At 51.7% G+C, this 21,454-nt stretch overlaps 1 protein-coding gene across 1 annotated transcript in view; it reads left to right on the forward strand.

The window, feature by feature from the left end:
* Positions 1–2,558: 2,558 nt before the first annotated feature.
* The window catches only part of RHBDL3 (rhomboid like 3), a 59,813-nt gene continuing 40,917 nt past the window's right edge, over positions 2,559–21,454 (forward strand). Inside the window, exon 1 of the mRNA XM_012809745.2 lies at positions 2,559–2,900. Within this exon, the coding sequence (XP_012665199.2) occupies positions 2,790–2,900 (111 nt within the window). The 5' untranslated portion in view covers positions 2,559–2,789. The remainder of the gene's footprint in view (positions 2,901–21,454) is intronic.

The following is a 21,454-nucleotide window of genomic DNA, read 5'->3' on the forward strand; positions in this document are numbered from 1 at the left end:
AGCTTGAGGCTCTGTCTCAAAAAAAAAAAAAAAAAAAAAGAGAGAGATGGGGCAGCTTTGGGGAAGAGAGTATGGGAAGTTTTCCAGGTAGAGGGAACAGCTGTAGTAAAGAAAGAACAACTTACCCTCTGGACACTTCTCAGATCTGCCTTCTCCCTTTTATTCTAACTGTTGCTGTCCTCATGATCTCTTCCTTGAACAGCACCTGCCATGTTCCTATATTCAGGTCAACTTCCCTCCGGTCTAGATTCCACACTATACCCACAGGGATCTTTTAAAACATTACTCTCTAATTGCTTCTTGGTCATGGGCTACGATCAAGTGTAAAACATTACTCCCCTGCTCAGGATCCGTCAATGGCTTCCCATTGCCCTTCCGGCCAAGTCCAGTCTTTTCTCCTGAAACTCATTGCTTTTCCCAGATCTCCCCTCCAGGCTAGGCTCTTTACTTGGGCATCTTCCTGTAATTTCCAGCCATGCCACATGGCTGGTAACTTGCCTCCTGCGTCTTGCTGCTTCCCAGGCCCATGCTGTTCCCTCTGCCTCCAACACCTCCTCTTTACCTTTCCACAGTGTCTGGTTCTGAGGGCCTATCTTTTGGGAAGCTTCCAGGTCTACAGAGACCCACTCCTTTAGCCTCTATACCCATTGAGGTTCCCCTGGATTCAGGACTAATCCTTGTGTTGAATGTGGCTGTCACCCCCAACTATCAGTTTCTGGAGGGCAGGGTCTGAGTCCCATCCATTCCCAAAGCTCTGTCACTGGTACTTTTTAGAAGCTCCATACATAGTCGGGAAATGAGCTGAGCCTACTAAGCTCCTTTCCACCTGAAGGCACAATGGAGTTGGACATGATGAGCTGTCCCTGGACTGTGTGCAGAGGCAGAATCTGCACCAAAAACTTAGGGCAGCTGGAGTCAGACCAATGCCCAGATCTGCTGGGCATTCCACAGAGTGGCCAGCCCTTTCCTGTTCCCTTCTCCTTCCAGCTACTGTGGAACCAGGCTTCCTGGCCCTTTTCTCCAGTCCTAGAGACGTAAGTATAACAGAGCCAGCACCATGCAGGTCACCACACATGATAGCAGGAGGTGAAAGAGGCAATGACACTGACCCCAGGGCCCCCAGCATCTGCCAATCCTTCTGGGCTTCTTTCCACAAAGGAGTCAGCCTCTCTTCTGTCCCCTGAAGGCTGTTTTCAAAATCACATCCCATGCAGACAGTTTTATTTACAAGGAAATCTTGGCAGGATCTTGACTTGTTAGTAGAGTAGGGATGGGAAGGAGGATGGTGAGAAACAAAAATAGTTGAAATGATCACACTTTCTGAAACTGAGATGAAAATTGGTGTCTGTAGCAAACTCACCTAATTAGCATGGAGTTAATTTCCTTCTCTGTGTTTAAGGGAGCAGTCATTGCTGAGTGAGATGGTCACGGGTCAGTCCTAGGGCTGGGGTTATGTGTTTACTTTATGAGGAAGGAGGCATTAATTGCAACTTTCAGTAATGGAAAAGAGCCTCCGTTTCTGAAAGGGAAGGCAGGGGGCAAAGGCAAAGAGTGAGTGGGCGGTGGGAAGAGGAAGGGAAGAGAAGTGGAAGGGCCCAGTCTTGGTGCGGGCTAGGCTGGGCACTGATTGAGGGGGTATCACTGCCTCCTGGGGAGCACTGGTCAGCTGGCCCTTTGCACCAGTGCAGGCAGAGCCTCTGCTTCAAGATATAGTCTTTCCTGGGGGCTCTTTCAGCATCAGTTGTTTCTTTAAAAGACCCCCTACTCCTTTTAGATAACTGCATTCCTGATTGCTTCAGTTTCTTTACCTGCCCTCTCCCAGACGGGGACTTTCCTGGGCTTACTTTTGTCAACGTGGTCAAATGAAACCTCGGCAAGGCCATGTAATTCCGCGCGCAGGGACGGCCAGTCTTAGAGTTTGGGGCCCAGGAAACCCGCCCCCACCCTATTTCCAAGATTTGACTTCTCCTGTCCTTAGGATTGCCGGGACCTCCAAAATCTGAGACCGCAGTGAAGGGAAACCTAAGGGTGGTCGAGGGTGTCCCGTCCTCACAGATCCCACCCTCCCCCCTCCAAGTACTGTTAAGTCTGACGTTGCCAACTCAGTGAAAACCTCTCTTCGGTCTCCTTCACAAATCTGCCGCCTCCAAGAGATCATTAACCCGGTGGGAGAGAGAAAGCAAGGCCCAGAGTGGAGGCTGCTGGTGACGGGGCAGGTGACAGCGCAGTCCCCATTCCCGCCCGGGGCGGTGCAGCCACTTCCCCGCCAACCCCGCCGCAGCCCTCCCTCCTCCTCGGGCCGCGCCGCGCTGACCGATTTGGCCCGGCGGTGGCGCCCGGGGTGGGGGAGCGGGTACGGCGGTCCCCGCCAGCAGCCCCGCCCCCGCCCGCGCGCCGCCCCCGAGGAGTCCGCGGGGAGGAGGAGACTCGGGCCCAGAGCGGGGGCCGCGGGAAGCGGGAAGGGAGCGCGGGCAGCTGCGGGGCCGCGGCCGGCCCAAAGGCGCCCTCGCCTCGGAGCAGGGCGCGGGGGCCGCGGCGGAGGCAGAGGCCGGCGGGGACGCGGGCGCCGAGAAGTTTGGCGGCTGAGAGGCCGGGCGTCCTGGGGTCACGAGGAGGCGGCGGCGCGTGGGCCCGGGCCATGGGGGCAGGAGCGGGCGGTAGGGCTGGCGCGGAGGCGGCGTGGCAGGCATCGAGCCCCCCGAGCGACACGGCCGTCGCGGCACAAAGTTAGCCCAGAGCCCCGGGACGAGCTCCGCGGCCGCAGGCTGCCCCTGGACCCCGCCTCAGCCATGGGCGAGCACCCCAGCCCGGGCCCCGCAGTGGCCGCCTGCGCCGAGGCGGAGCGCATCGAGGAGCTGGAGCCCGAGGCTGAGGAGCGGCTGCCCGCGGCGCCGGAGGACGTGAGTTCCCCCTCCCCCTCCTGGGCAAACTTTCTCGGTGGGGGGGTCCGGGGGAAGAACTGCCCGGGTTTCGCCCCCCGGGGCAACTTGGAGGTTTCAAGGTGACGCGGGAGCGCCCAGGATTGGCCGGGTCCCCGCGGGAGGGAGGAGGGCGGAGGGACCCGTCTCCCCCAAACGCACGCGCGCGCCACCCCCTCCCCGCTTGGGTTCCCGCGGCTTCCCTGCGGGACACAGTCTCCGCTGCTGCGCTGGGGATCCGTCGGCCGCTGGAGTCCCCTCCCCGCGGCTGGTGCAGTGCACAGGACACGGCGTTTTCCCGCAGAGGCGACCGCGTCACAGCAGTAACTCCCCCTCCCACCCCACTCGCGACCTACGGGCTCTCCGAGCCTGGGGAAGGAGCGGGCGCCGCAGAGTCCCCTGTCCCTGGCAGCGCAGACCTGGGTCTGGCGACCCCCTTCTCGGTTCTTGGATTAGCTTCGGCCCGCACCTGCTCTGTCGCGACGCTGATTGAAATTCAGTGCTCCCTGCTCTGGCCAGTCCCTGAACCTGACTGGCCAGAGCAGGGAGAGGAGTGCTGGAAGGGGGTTTGCTCCCATACGGGGTCGCGGTGGGGGGGAAATCAGGGACGGTCCCCTGGGAGAGGACGAGGTAGAGGGCTGCCCCAAAGCTTCTCAGCCATCTGCTGCTCGGGTCTCTATCCCTCTGGAGCCGGCACTGGGAAGTCCTGGGACCTGGAGTTTCTTAAGCTTCTCCCTCCGAGGGTTAATCTACAAACAGAGGCGAAAAACTGGCAGACACCCTGTCCTACCCCGTCCTTCCCTCGGGGTGAAGAGACAGACGGTGAAACCAGGCCCCCAGCCTACAAAACCAAAGCTGAAAAGTCTGAATGGGGCTGGGGGTGTCTAAGATCTTTCTTTGACTTCTATGGTTAAACCCATCACTTCCTTACTGCCCTAAACCCGTCGGACTCAGCCTTGGAAGAGAATGGGTAGGTTCCTGCACATTTGGGAGCCCCTGCCATCCCCCCAAACAATACTGTGCAGAAGAATGTTAATGTTTATCAGGGGTTAACTTGAGTAGGGGTTTCTGACCCCCAGCAGGCCGAGACCCCGGCACTTCAGTCTGCTGAATTGCCCCCGGGCATGCATTCTGGGGCCTGGGAGTAGCCCTGGTCATAAACTTTAGGCAGCAGGAATTATTAAAGATGCTTGGACATAGTTGGATGCCTTTATCTGTTAATTGTTGAGAATCACCCTATTCTCATCCCTCACCTGCCTCCCCCAGAGCCAGGAACACCCACCTTGCACCCCTGGGAGCACCCTCTGCCCCTCCTCCCCTTAGTCTCCCATCCCCTACCATGAGTTTCCTCCCTTTGCTCTGTCATTTGGGGAGCTCTTCCCAGGTTTTCCCTGGTCTCTTGTGGCCAGTCCCGGATCCTAGTGATGACTCCCGGGCAGCAGCTGAGAGGCTATGTCAGAACATCAGGGGGCCACAGAGACTTGGTGATAAGTATGTCTTTCTTTCTTTTCTCCTCTTCTTCCTCTCCCACATGGCCTCCTCCTCTACAGCACTGGAAAGTCCTGTTTGATCAGGTATGTGAGCAGTTAAATCCCCCCTTCCTTCCTGTCCTGAAATCAGTCTCAGTCTCAGTACTTGCGTGGGCTTCCCTAGCTCTGGCTCTGGAAGTGGTGACGTGGGGTGGAGGTGTGGCTTAGTGCATCTCTGGGGCTGAACGATGGTTGCTCTCCAGGTATTAGTAGGAAGCCATGGGTGCCCCGGGGAGGATCCCTCTTTCTCTCCTCCTGCCAACTCCACCAGAGCTGGGTTTATACCTTTAGAAACTGGACAATATGTATTGAATGCCTGGGAAATTCTCTGTATACCAGGACATTGCAGTAGGGGGGCTGGGGAGGAGAAAAGGGCTTGAATTAACAATTTCTCCCTCTTCTCTTTTTACCGACACCGTGTCCACTGAAGTCAAATTTCAACCATCGTTAGGGGGTGGGATGTGTGTGTGACTCACAATATGAGTTCTTGTGAAGGCCAGTGCTGTTTCTTTAATTCTGCACTTGGGATGGGAGAGTGCTAGGAGGTCACAAAAGGGAAATAGCACGGGATTATTTGCAATGCCTGGAGCACAGGTATAAGAAATGGAGTCAAGAGTGCCAAGTTTTGGCTTTTGAGTCTGGAGATAGACATCTGACCTTCAGCAAGGAAATGGTTCTCTTTGGTTGGTCCTTATGTTGGGTGATGTTGTGTCTTTCCTTCTATCCTCCCATAGGGGGAGAGTGAATGCTGCAGCTGGGGAGTGAGAAGGATTGTGCCATGAATTTTGTGCAACTTTAAGAGATTGGTCTGGTCCGGTTGGGCCAGAGGGAATGTGTTGAGTTGGAGAAGGAGATAAAGCCAAAAAAAGTAGTTTTAATCAGACTTTTGTTGTAGGTAAGGAAAGCCTATGAATTTTTTTTTTTTTTTTGAGACAGAGCCTCAGGCTGTCCCCCTGGGCAGAGTGCCGTGGCATTACAGCTCACAGCAACCTCCAGCTCCTGGGCTCAAGCGAGTCTCCTGCCTCCACCTCCCAAGTAGCTGGGACCACAGGCGCCCGCCACAACACCCGGCTATTTTTTGGTTGCAGCCGTCGTGGTTTGGCGGGTCCGGGCTGGGGATTCAAACCCGCCACCTTAGGTGTATGTGGCTGGCGCCTTAGCCGGTTGAGCTATAGGCGCTGAGCCTATGAAAATTTTTTAGCAGGGTTGTTGTGAGATCCAAGCTATGTTTTGGAAAACTCCTGTGTGTGGCTTGGCACCTGGCTCAAGTGCCTAAGGCGCCAACCACATACACCTAAGGTGCTGGGTTCGAATTCAGTCCGGGCCGCCAAACAACAATGATGGCTGCAACCAAAAAATAGCTGGGCGTTGTGGCAGGCACCTGTAGTCCCAGCTACTTGGGAGGCGGAGGCAGGAGACTCGCTTGAGCCCAGGAGTTGGAGGTTACTCTACCCAGGGGGACAGCTTGAGGCTCTGTCTCAAAAAAAAAAAAAGAAAACTCCTGTGTGATAGTGGGAGGAGATGAGTTGGATCACAAGATGAGAGAAACTAGCCAGGAGCCTGCAGCAGTGAATGGGGACAGCACCTTGACTTGAAAGGTGACAATGAGAGTGGAAAGGAAGAGGGACATGGTGATGGGAGAACTGGAAGATCTTTATAAGCCTAAATAGATGAGAAGAACTCTGTGTCTAACTTTGAGATTCTGAACTTAGGAGGGAAAGGAAATGTCAAATGGTGGGGTAAGAGTTGGCAAAAATGTCAACTTTGGTTTCAAAGAGATTCAGTTTGAGGCGTCAGCCAAATACAGATGCTGGAGGGGGACTGAAGACAGGGAATTGCAAAGTGAAAGGCTTGGGGTGAGCTCTTGGGGTTGTCACCCACATTAACCACAAGGCATGGCTGTGGTTTGAGGAGCATTGAGTGGCTCCTGTCCCCATGGGACAGAGCTCCTGAGTGCCACCCACTCTCCCTCCACTGCTGAGAGCACAGCAGCTGCTGGCCTGATGCCCTGAGGCAGGACGGAGCCCGCTGCCGCCGCTGCTGCCACTATCACCAAGCTGCCAGCCCTTCACACCTCCTGCCAGATTTAGAATCAGAACCTAGAACAAAGTGTATCATTCTTTTTTTCTCTGTCTGTGTCTGTCTTTCTCATTTGATTAATTCCCTTTGCCAGTCCTTCTCTGTGTGTGTTTACATTGTAAAACAAACCATTTGGGTGAATAGAAGTGAACTTTTAGTGGGAAGAATTTGGAACTGGAGGGCTCGGTGCCTGTAGCTTAGTGGTTAGGGAGCCAGCCTCACATAGCAGGGCTGGTGGGGTCGAACCCGGCCCAGTCCAGCTAAAACAAAAATGACAACTGCAACAAAAAAAAAGCCGGGGGTTGTGGTGGGCACCTGTAGTCCCAGCTGCTTGGGAGGCTGAGGCAAGAGAATGTCTTAAGCCCAAGAGTTTGAGGTTGCTGTGAGCTGTGATACCACAACACTCTACTGAGGGTGACAAAGTGAGACTCTGTTTCAAAACAAAAAAAGGGCAGGGACTGTGGCTCAATGAGTAGGGCGCTGGCCCCATATACTGAGGGTGATGAGTTCAAACCCAGCCCTGGCCAAAGTGCAACAAAAAAAAACAGCCGTATATTGTGGCGAGTGCCTGTAGTCCCAGCTACTCAGGAGGCTGAGGCAAGAGAATTGCCTAAGCCCAAGAGCTGGAGGTTGCTGTGAGCTGTGATGCTACAGCACTCTACTGAGGGAGACAAAGTGAATCTCTGTCTCTGAAAAAAAAACAATTTGGAACTCTCGGGAGCAGAGGGAACATGAAACACCTAAAATTAGCCGGTGATCTATGAAATCCAATTTTTCCAACTGGCGGGAGGTCCTTGGTGTTGCAAAGAGCATCTCCCTGCTTCTGGGAGGCCCCACCATCCTGGACAGCTAAAAATTAATTCTAGGATATAAACTACCAAAACTTAACTCTGGACAATTTTTTCTCACAGTAAGTTCTACCTGATGTCTACTCCCCTTCCCTCATGCACGTTAGAAGCCATTTTCCACTGTTTTCCTCCTTTGGTGTTTGAGGTTTGAGGAGACCTGCTCCTGAATGTGGGTTTGACCTCTGGCAGACATCCTGTCCCTCTGTGCTCATGCCCCCTGCTTTTTTAAGCCATCCCCCCACCATTCCCCCATAGGTATGAAGCTTCACCAATGCCTGCATCACCTCGGAAGGCTGCCAGGTTGATCAGAAAGCTGAGTGTTTTATCTTTTTGCCTCATCGTCTGGGCCTGCCAGAGGTGATTGGTAAACTTGGTACATCCAGGAAAGAAAAGTTCAGTTGAAGAGGAGACAGCCTCCCCGATATTTCATACAGAAGTCGACAGCCCTGATAGGTCAAACTGTGATCGTGGGGTATGACACCTGTCAGAGTCCCTGTGAGCAGGTGCAGCTCAGAGTTCATCTTCCAGAGGTCAGTGGAATGGGAGGTATGTCCTTTCCTCCTGGGTCAGGCAGACACCAGTAGTCGCCCACTTTCAAATTGGGATCTTTGGGGATCTGTTTTCCAGGTGTTAGGGATGGAATTGGATCAGTCCCTCTTTATTGTCTGGTTCCTCAGCATATGGAGTAGCTTTGACCCAGCCTGAAGCTAAGTGGACCCCAAGAGCGTGAAGCCAGGACGTTGGTCTTGTTGGTCCTGCGTGGTCATGCTTCAACTAAATGGCCAGGATGCATTTTGTGGAAATTGGAGGTGAAAAGAACAGGTGACCCCAGTCCCTTGCAAGGTTGCCGGCCTACCTGGTGTTCTGGTCTGCTCAGGTAGGGGGAGAGGAGGCTAGTCTGTGCTACCCCTTCTCACTCTCCCAGCTCTTCCCCATGAGACCCAAGAAGTTACTGTAGGCAGGAAACCAGAAGGTCATCATTTCAAGCCCTGGTGTTTCATATTTACTTTAAAATTAAAAAAAAATTCCTTAATGTTTAAGTGGATTTAAAAGTTAACATAAATACCAATCTGTTGTTATGGTGTAATAGCATGGTAAAAAACAGCTTATTTTTCTATCGAATCTGTTGTACTTTTTCTTCTTGATTCCTCCTATTGCTTCAGGCCTGAGAGGTTCCATCCCTCTCCAGATCTCATAAGTACACTCTTCTATTTCCTACTACTTTTGCTGTGAGAAACAAAATCGTATAACCCTCTACTCCATCTGGATCTTATACCTGTAAGAAAAGATTTGCTAAGAAATCTTTTCTTTATACATTGTTTGAGAAATGTCATCAATTGGTAAATAAGAAATCTTTTCTTTATACATTGTTTGAGAAATGTCATCAATTGGTAAATTTTTATTTGTGGTTAGGTTATTTTTTATTTTGGATCTATGCCCCTGATATTTTGCACAGGTAATGTACCCTTTAGTTATGTTCCATAAGTTTCTGACAAGCTCTTCTTTTTTTTTTTTTTTTTTTTTTTTTGAGACAAAGCCTCAAGCTGTCCCCCTGGGCAGAGTGCTGTGGCATTACAGCTCACAGCAACCTCCAACTCCTGGGCTCAAGCGAGTCTCCTGCCTCCGCCTCCCAAGTAGCTGGGACCACAGGCGCCCACCACAACGCCCGGCTATTTTTTGGTTGCAGCCGTCATTGTTGTTTGGCGGGTCCGGGCTGGGGATTCGAACCTACCACCTTAGGTGTACGTGGCTGGCGCCTTAGCCGGTTGAGCTATAGGCGCTGAGCCGACAAGCTCTTCTTTTTCAGATTATGCTTTGATAGTCTCAATCTGAGTCTCTTCCTGAATCTCAGGGAACTTTGATCCAAAGTTGAAATATTTGATCAAGGCTGGGAGCAGTGGCTCTCATGCTGTAATCCCAGCACTGTGCACAGCCAAGGCTGGTGGATTGCCTGAGCTCACGAGTTTGAGACCAGCCTGAGCAAGAGCCAGACCCCATCTCGAAAAATGGCTGGCCATTGTGGCAGGCGCCTGGAGTCCTAGCTACTTGGGAGGCTGAGGCAAGAGTATCACTTGAGCCCAAGAGTTTTTTTTCTGCAGTTTTTGTTTGGGGCTGCATTTGAACCCACCACCTCTGGCATATGGGGCCAGTGCCCTACTCCTTTGAGCCACAGGCGCCGCCCAGCCTGAGAGTTTGAGTTGCTGTGAGCTATGATGCCATAGCACTCTACCGAGGGTGACAAAGTGAGACTCTGTCTCACCAAAAAACAAAACAAAACAAACTATATTTCTAATAAAAATAGGAAAATTAGCCAGGCATTGTGGCATGTGCCTATATTCTCAGCTACTTGGGAGGCTAAGGCAGAAAATTGCTTGAGCCCAAGAGCTTGACATTGCAGTGAGCTCTGATGATGCCACTGCACTCTAGCCTGGGTGACAGAGCAAGACCCTGTCTCAAAAAAAATTTTTTTTGATCAAAAGGTTTCTATGTTGGAAAAGCCAATTTTCAGGTTCACCCTTAAAATCCCTTCAAGATCTCCAAATGTTTAATGAGCCAAAGGATTTGGAGCAGAGTTCTATTAAGTTAACAAAGCATAGTTGCTTTTGAGCTCAAAAGAACAAAAAAGAAAGGCTGGGCCCTGTGGCTCACGCCTGTAATCCTAGCACTCTGGGAGGCTGAGGGAGGTGGGTGGATTGCTTAATCTCATGAGTTCAAGACCAGCCTGAGCAAGAGTGAGACTGTCTCTACTAAAAATGAAAAACTCAGCTGGGCGTGGTGGCGCAGGCCTGTAATCCCAGCACTGTGGGAGGCTGAGGAGGGAGAATTGCTTGAGCTTAGGAGTTGGAGACTTGCCTAAGAGAGAGACTCAACCCCTAAGAAAAATGGAAAAACCCAGCCGGGCACCATGGTGAGCATCTGTAATCCCAGCAGCTTCCGGAGGCTGTGGCAGCGGGATGCCCACAGCCCAAGTCTGAGGTTGCAGTGAGCTATGACACCATTGCACTCTGCTCAGGGCATAGGGTGGGACTCTGTCTCAACAACAACAACAAAAAGCAAAGAAAATAAAAAATAAAAATAAATAAATAAAAATGAAAAACTGAGGCAGGAGGATCTCTTTACCCCAAGAGTTTGAGGTTGCTGTGAGTCATGATGCCACAAGCACACTACCTGGGGCAACAGAGTCAAACTGTCTCGAAAAACAACAGCAACAACAATTCAAGCAGGAAAAGAAAGACTTGAAAGTAGCCTGATTGTGTCCTCCTTTCCCCTCTTTTCCCCTTTTCACTGGAAGCCTGCATTTCCTAGACTCTAGGAAAGAGACTCCAATTTTGCTAACTTCCCGAAAGGAAAGCAGTATTGATTATCCCACTGCAATTAAAACCATGTGCTGGCTCGACACCTGTAGCTCAGCAGCTAGGGCGCTGGCCACATACACTAGGGCTGCCAAACAACAGTGACAACTACAAAAAAATATATATGTATATATCCGGGAGTTGTGGCCAGTGCCTGTAGTCCTATCTACTCAGGAGGCTGAGAGAAGGGGATCAGTTGAGCCCAACAGTTTGAGGTTGCTGTGAACTGTGATACCACAGCACTCTACCGAGGGTGACATAGTGAGACTCTGTCTCAAAATAAAATAAAAAATAAAACCATATGCTATGAGCAGAGCATGGGGCAACTTAGGTTCCTCAGGACAGAACCTTGGATTTGGCCTCAGAGAGACTTTGGGATTGGGGGCAATTATACTAGCACTCTGAGCCTCAGTTTCCTTGGTAAAATGGGGATTATAATCTTTATTTTTTATTTTTATTATTATTAATTTATTTATTTTTGAGACAGAATCTCACTATGTTGCCCTTGGTAGAGTGCCATGGCATCACGGCTCACAGCAACCTTAAACTCTTGAGCTTAAGAGATTCTCTTGCTTCAGCCTCCCAAGAAGCTGGGACTATGGGCGCTTGCTACAACACCTGGCTATTTTTTTGTTGCAGTTGCCATTGTTGTTTTAGCGGGTCTGGGCTAGGTTCAAACCTGCCAGCCTCTGTGCATGTGGCCAGCACCATAACCACTGTGCTGTGGATGCCATGCCGATTATTATTATTTTTTGAATGCCGTGGCGTCATAGTTCACAGCAACCTCAAACTCCTGGGTTCATCTTTTTTTTTTTTTTTTTTTTTTTTGAGACAGAGCCTCAAGCTGTCCCCCTGGGCAGAGTGCCATGGCATTACAGCTCACAGCAACCTCCAACTCCTGGGCTCAAGCAAGTCCTCTGCCTCCGCCTCCCAAGTAGCTGGGACCACAGGCGCCCGCCACAACGCCTAGCTATTTTTTGGTTGCAGCCATCATTGTTGTTTGGCGGGTCCGGGCTGGGGATTCGAACCCGCCACCTTAAGTGTACGTGGCTGGCACCTTAGCCGGTTGAGCTATAGGCGCCGAGCCTGGGTTCATCTTTTGAACGCAGGAGTTTGCCTCAGCCTTCCTGAATAGCTGGAACTACAGGTACCCACCACAATGCCCGGCTAATTTTTTTATTTTTTAGTAGAGATGGGGGTCTCACTCTTACTCAGGCTGGTCTCGAACTCCTGAGCTCAGGTGATCCACCTGCCTCAGCCTTCCAGAGTGTTAGGAGTACAGGCATGAGTCACTGCGCCTGGTCTTTATTTTATTTATTTATTTATTTTTGAGATAAAATCTCAATGTTGTCTTGGCTAGAGTGCTGTGTCATCATCATAGCTCACAGCAACCTCAGACTCTTGGGCTCAAATGATGCTCCTGCTTCAGCCTCCCCAGTAGCTGGGACTACAGGCACATGCTACAGTGGCTGGCTAAGTTTTTCTTTTGTAAGTAGGGCTGGGGTTTCCCTCTTGCTTGGGCTGGTCTGGAACTCCAAACCTTAAGCAATCTTCCCACCTCAGCTTCCCGGAGTGCTAGGATTAGAGGTGTGAGCCACTGTGTCTGGCCCCCCAGATGATAATCTTTAACTCCAGGGTTAACAGGGTGACTGTGAGAATGAAATGGAATTGGAAACTTCTTTCGCAGTATGCATTTCCCAATGGCCATTCGACAGATGTCTCTTGACTAGGAATCAGAATTTGCTGGGAGAAGCACATGGGGCGTTTCTGACATCCAGGCTCCTACAGGGAGAAGGCTCAAGGCTCCTCCGTGAGAAAGTCAATCCTGAGCTCAGAGGATTTTTCTGCTTCCTTTCCCCAGAGAGTGCCCTTCCCAGGCCCCTTTCCTCTGGCTGAAGGTCTTCTCTTGGCCTGACCCTGACACCGATCTCGTTTGTAGTCCTCCTGCAAGTTGGCCGACAGGGGTTCTGGGAGCCAAAAAGAGGTTCAGATGGAACTGCTGAATGGATTAGTGAGGAGGTGCAGAGAAAAAAAACCTGCTCCAGAGACAGAGGCATTGGCCACGGTCCCCAGAACACACGATTAACCAGCAGAGTGGAGTTCCCAGATGGGACAAAGCCATGGGCTTAACTGGAGGCCTCGCTCAGGCTGTGCAGCCCCATCTTACCAAGTTGCCTCCAGGATTCTTGATGCTGTGCACTGCCCTTCACCACAAAGCCAGCTTCCCTACCCTCCTCTTGCCCCAGTGACCCCATCAGTCATGCTGGAGTTAACCCTTTATCCTTGACCACTCTTCAAAATGGATTTGATAGCGTTGGGCACTGGGGCCAAGGGAGCCAAGAAGGGACACTGCCTGGCCTCCTGCCTGACGTGCTAGGTACATACATGTGTGAGCGAATGACAGGTCGAATGACAGCCCTGTATTCATTATCTGGGGGTAAAATAACCTCCCAGGACTAGGCTCTGACTGTGGTGCTGTTGGTGGCTCTTCTGTCATTGTGTGGCTGCTGCTACTTTAAGGACTGTGGGTGATTAGAAGGTTGATGGAAGCATGTTAGCCAATCTCATTTTGCAAATTAGAAAACAGAAGTCAGTGACTTGCTAAGGTTACTTGGTGCCATAGTGCCAGAGCTGGGACTAGACCCCAGCTTTGCTCTCTGTATGAACTGTCCTGCTGCCCCAGGCACTGTAAGCTCCCACTCACTTAGCTGGTGCTCAGAGTAACTAAGACGGATGGAGAGGACACACATCTGGGTCAAGCCCTAGTTCTGCTCCTCCTTGCTGCATGACGGAGGGTGAGCCGAGCCTCTTCAGGCCTCAGTTTTCACATCTGTAAAGTGGCTAGAATGATACCTTCCTCAGTGTTGCTCTGAAGATGGGGTGATGTGTGTTTAGTACTTGGCACAGCACATGGTGAGCACCTGATACACATTGTTGACTGTTACTGGAATTTGAAGAAATAAAAACTGTTTTCACAAAAGGCACTGACATACAATAGACCTAAGTCTTGAATCAAAGTGTCCAAATCACCAATCTGGGTTTCTCCTCCTGTATCAAGCTGCCTTCTTTAGTGCAGAAGCTGGAAAACTACATTCCCTCTGAACTTTCCAGAGAGAAAGGTTTTGGCCAAGGGCTGCCTGGGGAGCATTATCCAGGGTGGAGGGTGAAGGGCGAAGACATCTGGCCACCAGGTGGGCTGGGCCAACCCTGCTCTCTGGTGTTTCTGATTTGATTCCTACTGTACCTTTCATGGGAATGAGTCAGTGTGTCTTGAACTATGACCTACTAGAAGTAGCCCCATCCCCATTCCCCTGTCTTTTTTGAAGCCAGGTACAGGGTTTTTTGTTTGTTTGTTTTAGACAAACTCTCATGCCATTGCCCTGGGTAGAGTACTGTGGCATCATAGCTCAAGGCAACCTCAAACTCTTGGCCTCAAGGGATTGTTTTATCTCAGCCTCCTAAGTAGCTGGGACTACAGGTGCCCCCCACAACGCCCAGCTTTGTTTTTTCTATTTTTAGTAGAGACAGAGTCTCGCTCTTGCTCAGGCTGGTCTCAAACTCCTGAGCTCAGGCAATCTACCCGCCTCATCTTCTAGAGCGCTAGGATTACAGGTGTGAGCCACACTATGCCCTGCTCCAGGTGCAGGTTTGAGTTAGTAAATATTCCTTTGAGGGAGCATGCACTGAATATCTAGCTGTGAGCACACACCTTTGTTGTCAGCAGGACTGTGAGGGGAGTGGTGCTGCCTCTTTACAAAGGAGGGAACTGAGGCCTGAGGGCTGCGCCTTGTCCCCAGACACGGAGCAAAGGAGGACTCTCTGCAGCAGTCGTGTTTGCCCACCAGGCTTCTGCATGGTCTCTGAAACTAGGCAGAGGGCCACAGAGGTGGAGGAATGGTTAGTGTCCCTTTGCCCACCCATCCAGTTCCTGCAGTGTACCCCTGTCCCCTCCTTGCTGGGTCTCTTAGCTCTCTTTCTGGGGGCCCAGTGGGTCTCTTGGGTGGCTTCCAGGAGAAGCAGCAGGGGCCAGGATTTAGGCTGCAGGGGAGAGGGGGGCAGATGTCAGACCTCCCAACCTCATGTCCACTTGCTCCTCCCCCACCTGCTGCTTTGTTGAGACTCCTGGGCTTTGTGGCCCTGACACAGCTTCTGTCCCCTGGCAGCTGTGTCAGGCTGGGCCAGATGAGTCAGCATGGGCACTATGTCTGCTAGTCCTGGGTGCCTAGGGGTCCACCTCTGAGTCATAGCCCCCAACTCCCTCTCAGAGTCTGTGATGTAACAAAGACAGGAGCCGGTTCTGGAATGGGGAGAGGAGTCATCTGTGTGCTGGGAGGCCTGGGGTGGGGGAGTTGGTTAAAGGAGGAAAAAAGCAGGGTCTTCTGGGTGGGCGGCTCTTAGGGTGGAAAGAGGCCTTCGCCCACCCCTCAGTGTCCACCCAACCCCAGCTTCCTGCATTCCAGAGAAGGTGTGAGGTCTTTCCTCCCCATCACTGCCCTGATATTGGGAAAGCTAGATGGTTTTCTGGAAACATGCCTATTGTCCAGAGGCTCGGCCTGGATTCTGGCCAGGCTGGCTGCTTCTCTGCTAAGGGAAGTGCCACAGCTCCCTGAGCAGCCTGCCAGCCCCATCCTGGACTCAGCTGTTTGACTTATGGGGAGGCGGTGCTCAGGCGCCTGACGTGGGGCTTCTGGGAGAATCCCCTTGAGAGGGCTGAGCTGCGCTCTCTCAGTCCCCCGAGGTGGCAGCTGAAAAAGCAGAAATAGTACAATGGGGAAACCTGGCATCTCTGAAGCTCCTCCAGCTGTCAGGGGCCCTTCATGCCTCCATCTGGGGAGGCCATGGGACAGGAGGGTCAGGACCTGGTTTTTAGGAGCTGGTCTCTCTCCTTCCCATGGATGCTTCAGGTCTTTGAACATCCACTCCCAGCCCCAGCTTGGAGCAGGCCAGACGGTGCCCTGTTCTGCTCTCTGGGAGTGCTTCTGGGCAGGTGGCGTGTCTCTTAAGTATCTCAATCTGTTAAATGGGACTAGTCACGCTTACTCTAGATTGGTGTGAGATTAATAATAATACAATATTTGTGAAAGTCAGTATTTTAAAGAGTGGGGGAAAGGTCAGGAGAAGAATATAAGGTTGTTGTCTCCATGGGGCAAATTAGCATCCTCATTTGCAAGAAAGGAGAACTGGGAGAGAAAGGCCCTACTCCCATCACCTCCCCTCCTGACCTTGGCAGCTGCAGCCTGGACCTAATTTATGGGGCTGTAAATATCCCTGAATGGGCTTGAGTTCCCTGGTGGGCTCTGGCTGTTGGGTGGGGACAGCTCTGCTGAGCCATAAACCCCTGGGCAGCCACTTTAATTCTGCTGTGCTCAGAAGCCGAGTAATGATGCAGGGAGACAGCAGATGAGCCATGACAATCCCCCCCAACACACACACACACACACACACACACACACACAGTGGGGAGGGACAGCTGCCTCCAGCACACATGCCCTGTGGTCATTTCCCAGGGCTCCTTCTGCCTTGGTGAACAGAGAGGAGATGTGGGGACCCAAATGGGAACCTGTTTTTTGTCACAGGTCCCCACTTTCCAGACCCAAGAGGTCTTCACTGGGATGGCAACTTGTTCATTGGCCCTGAGTGCTGCCTTTGGGGTCCTTAAGCGTGCTCGCACCCATCACTGAGGTCCTGGGCCTGTCAGACCAAGGATTAGGAGAGGGTCTTCCTGGAGGAGAGAACTCAAGCACTGGGAACAGGGACTAGACACATATTTGTCCTGGAAATGAAGTTTGTGCAAATCGCACATACATAATAGATATAAAGTAGATGAGTTCCTTTCTTCTTCTTACGCTGCCTTCCTGCTGGATAGCTTCTAAAGCTTTGGCCCGGCTCACTGGCTGCTGGAGAAGCAGGGCTGCTGTCCTGGGTGCTGAGCAGGCAAATCCCAGCCCCAGAGCGGTGTGTTCCCCAGCCCAGCTTAGCCAGTCACTGATTCCTCCACCTCTCCTGGGGCCTAGTGTCCCCAGTCAACCCTCTGGCTGGGCCTGGATCCCACAGACTTCTAGCTTTGCTGGAGAACTCCAGCAAAGTGTCAGCTGCTTTGAGAGCCTGTGCCACTCAGGAGGTGGGAACAAAAGGCTGGCTCTGAACCACCAACAAAGGGGCTGGGTTTCACAAAAGAGAAACATGACTCGACCGTGAACTCATGCCTTTTTCCCAAACAGTGTTCCACGGGATGTTACTGTGAAAAAAACCATGCTCAAAGTTCAGATAAGTTTGAAAAATGCTGGGCTGAACAAAATCAGACAGATTTCTGCACTGTTAGACCTTGCAGAGCCCTTGATATGGCTCTGGGCAGCATCCCCCTCTAAGAGGGTTTCCCAAGTTTGTGGGACCACAGAATCCTTATTTCATATACTACCGTGGACCTTGTGTTTGAGAAACTTTTTGCCAGGAGCTATATTTCATATGACTGAACAAGATAGAAAACAAGGGACCAAGCAACCAGGTGAGGAGCCCTGAACTATTTCCATCCTGACCTCTAACTTGCTCTCTGACCTTGAGCTAATAATTTCTATTGCTCATTTTGCTCTCTGTACCCGTTTCCTCATAAAATGGGTATGATGTCCAGGCCATAGTTGACCCTCAGTAAAGATATTGGATGACCAGATAAGAGGATTGGACTGGGGTCTCTCAAACTCTTTTTAACCACAGCATCCTAATGAGGGGACAGAATGTGGTGGGCCCCTCTGCCTGGATATAAATCTATCTGCTCCAATTACCAGCTGTTTAAATGCAGGCAACTCAGCTCTTGGTGCCTCTGTTTCTTCCCCTATGAAATGGAGCTAATAATAGTACTGTTACGTAAAGTTTAAATGTGGAGGGGGGTTGACCATAAAATTTGTCAGCCAAATTGGGACACTTTGAGAGTGAAGGGGGCATTGCTAATCATCAGGCTTGGACAACAGGTGTAAGTCAGGACCATCCCAGGCAAACCAGGATATGTGGTGGCCTGAGATTTCAGTGAGGTTGCAGATCCAAGTGGTCCTGCCCCACTTCTGCATGGAGCCCCTGTCCTGATCTTGAATTTTCCATTAGTCCTCTTGACTGGGCAAGAATTCAGACTGGAAGGTTGGCTGCCCATGTAGGCTGTGTGGGCTGTGGATTTCTCTGTCCCTATCTCCCATTCACACAGAGCACATTTATATGCACAGAGGTGGGTATGGGCCTCCTTTCATTTCCCTGAGAAGGGAGAGTTCCTACTTGGTTGATGGAGAAACTGAGGCAGAGTGGTTGAATGAACTGCCCAAGATGGCACAGCAGCTGAAAGTGGGGGGGGGGTCCTTCCTGAACTCTTCCCCTCCCCCTTCCCCCAGAGAGGGGGAGGAAGCCCCAGATAGCAGTAATATAGAGAGGATTTGCTGGAGTAGGTGGCCTGTCTAGGCCTGTGCCCCAGGAAAGGGCTCAGGGTGGGAGGTGGAGGATGTGTGTGAGGTCCCGTGTTGGGGAGAACTGGCAGCCTAGGCGAATAGGCTGGGTACTGGGTACTAAGAGTCCCCTCAGAGCCTCTGGAGCTCTTTTCTTTTATTTTTTTGGATAGTGTCTCACTCTGTTTCCTAGGCTAGAGTACCATGACATCATCACAGCTCACTACAACCTCAAACTCCTAGGCTCAAGTGATCTTCCTTCTTCAGCCTCCCAAGTATCTGGGAATACAGGCACCCACTACAACAAATTAGCCTGGCTAATTTTTCTATTTTTAGTAGAGACAGGGTCTCACTCTGTCTTGCTCAGGCTGGTCTTGAACTCCTGAGCTCAAGCAATCCTCCCACCTCAGCCTCCCGGATGCTAAGATACAGGCGTGAACCACTGTGCCCGGCCTCTGGAACTCTTTTCAAGGCCAGCTCCACACTGTGCCTGTCTCCTCTCTCCACCCAGCATTCTCCACTCAGACTGAGTGTGGACGTGGCCTGCCCTCCCTCCATGACTTTAGGAGGCAGCTCAGGACACTCCCTGGCTCCACTGGGCTCCCCTAGAGCCGGTTCATAGCCTGCACCGCTCCAGCTGCCCTCACCACCCCCAGACCAGCCCCAGAACTCACCCTGGGTGCCCTCCTGGTAAAGTGGGTGAATCCAGGGTATGGAGCACCTGGGGGTGGGGGCGGGGGACGTTCAGGACCTTCAGCATGTTATTTACAAGGACCTTGCTTGTATAGGGCTTGTTTCCCGGGACTCCACTCCAAGGAGCTGGTGTGATCTCATCCCCCTTAGTGGCTATGACAGAGGCCAAAGGGTAAATGTGTGCTCAGAGAGGGTTAGCCAGGCTTCCCTGACAGAGGGGTGTGTCCAGCTTGGCGGGAGCTTTGCCCACTTGAAGTGTATGGGCAAGTGGAGCAGGTTGTGGAGCCCTGGGCCTGGTGAGCTGCCAGCTTGCCTTTTGCTCCAGCCCACCACCCAGCCAGTGTGCAGGTAGGTGAGGTCGCAGTAACCCTGGTTAGAGATAGAGACCAGACTGGGTTAACCTTGTTCCTGGCTCCCCCAGCCTGAGTGAGGGATGTGGCCTCTGTTAGAAGCTTTCAACTCCCTTCTGGGTCAGTGGGGCCTACCTCTCTCCTGTGTCTCTGAGTCTCCTCCTTTTGTCTCCCTTTTTCTGTCCCTCACCCCCATGCCCCATGGTCACAATCCGTGCCTGCCCTTACCCTCCTCTTCCCAGGTGTTGGGACAGGGGTGGAAAGGGGTCCTGTGTGCATTCGCGGAGCCCAAGCAGCCGCCATCACTGCCTCTCCCTCCTCCCAGTCATCCTCTGGGCATCCCTGGGGCCTCATTATTAGGGTAGCCATGACCCCTATTGTCTGGCCTGTCTGGCCCTGCCATGAAAGGTAGGGGTTTGGCAGGGAATGCAGGCTCGGCCTGATTCCAGCTTGTTCTCTGCAGTCTGGAGCCTGTCCTGTGCTGGGGCAGGGCAGGCAGGGTGGGCAGGGTCGGGGGGGCTGGAGGAGTCAGTAGGACAACAGCAGGGAGCCCTGGAGGGGGAGGGCGGGGAGGAGAGCAGGTGGTTCTTTGTCTGGAGCCTGACCCAGCCCCCTACTCCCACCCCCATCCCAGCCCTCCCAAGCCTGTGAGGCAGCCCCTGGGAGGGGATTGGTCCCTTCTGGTCCAAGTGCAAAGCCAGTGGGCCCCCTCCCCCAGCCGATGGGGGGAGAGACTCCATGCTGTGGCAGACCCCTGCCCCCTGCAGTGTCTGCTGTTGGGTTTCCCAGGACTCAACCTGCACCCCCACTCCACCCCCATTTGCTCACCCAGCACAGGAGGGCCATGTGGGAGCTGAGTCCTTGCTGCAGTGGAGTAGGGATCAGTACAGGTGGCTGGCGGGAACAGGCAGGGTCCCAAGGCAGGAAGGAAGGAGACCACCCCTCCTGGCTGCCATCCCTACTTTCTCTCTCTAGACTTCACAACCCTTATCAAGCAATAAGGTCAGATCTGGTGCTGTTTGAAGCTCTTCCCTGCTGTAAATATCTGTTTAGGATAGAACCATGAAACTCCTGGAACCCCTGCCTCTCTTGAGTCAGCACTGAACTTCTTTTGTCCATAAATTTTGCTTCTGAGCAGAAGAGCAGCACTTGGACGCTAAAGGTCAGTGGCAACCAGCCCTGGTTAAAGGGAGCGCTAAGCTGCCTGGAAGTGGGGATATCTTGGCTCTGCCATTAGCCGGGCAAGTCACTGAACCTCTCTGTGCTAACTTACCTGTGCCTCTATTTCCTCATCTGGTATATGGGGATATTCATAGGATCTACTATCAGGTTGTTGTAGGGGTCAAAGGAGTTATATACATCAAGTACTTAGAACAGTATTTGGACCCGTGGAAACACTCAGCAAATATTAGGTATTTTTATTCTTTTTAAACTTTTTTATTAAATCATAACTGTGTACATTGATGCATTTATGGGGTTCAGTATACTGATTTGATATACAATGTGAAATGCTTATGTTGAACTGATTAATACATCCACCACCTCCCTTACTTGTTTGTTGTGGTAAAGACAATTATACTCTTTTCTTAATAGTTTTGAAATGTACCATTGCATTATGCACATTAGGTGAGGTTCCACCCAAAACCCTCCTTCCTCCTGCCTTCCCTCTTCCTTCCTTTTCTCTCCTCTTCTCTTCTACTTTCTGGAATATAGTTATTAGATTTTTTTTTTTTTTTTGAGACAAAGTCTCAAGCTGTCACCCTGGGTCGAGTGCTGTAGGGTCACAGCTTACAGCAACCTCAAACTCTTGGGCTTAAGCGATTCTCTTGCCTCAGCCTCCTAAGTAGCTGGGACTATAGGCACTCGCTACAACGCCTGGCTATTATTATTATTATTATTGTTTTGGTTGTAGTTGTCATTGTTGCCTGGCAGGCCTGGTCCGGGTTTGAACCTGCCACCCTAGGTGTATGTGGCTGGCACCCTGCCAACTGAACTACCCTCCTGCCTTATTAGATATTTTTATTCTTAGAGATCTTGACGGATCAGTGGGTAGGTGAGTTTCCTGGAATACTTGATGGTGTGTGAACCAGTTAGGTGTCATCCCTGAAAGCTGGTATTTTGCCTTGAGGGTGAGGGGGGTTATGCAGATTTTTTTAAATTTTATTTATCAATTACTCAGTCCCTCTGGGGTAGAGTGTAATGGTGTCACAGCTCACAGCAGCCTCAAACTCTTTTTTTTTTTTTTTTGGTTGCAGCCGTC

The sequence above is a fragment of the Otolemur garnettii genome, unplaced genomic scaffold (assembly GCF_000181295.1).
Source record: "Otolemur garnettii isolate 467f Iridium unplaced genomic scaffold, OtoGar3 scaffold00112, whole genome shotgun sequence".
Classification (NCBI taxonomy): domain Eukaryota; kingdom Metazoa; phylum Chordata; class Mammalia; order Primates; family Galagidae; genus Otolemur; species Otolemur garnettii.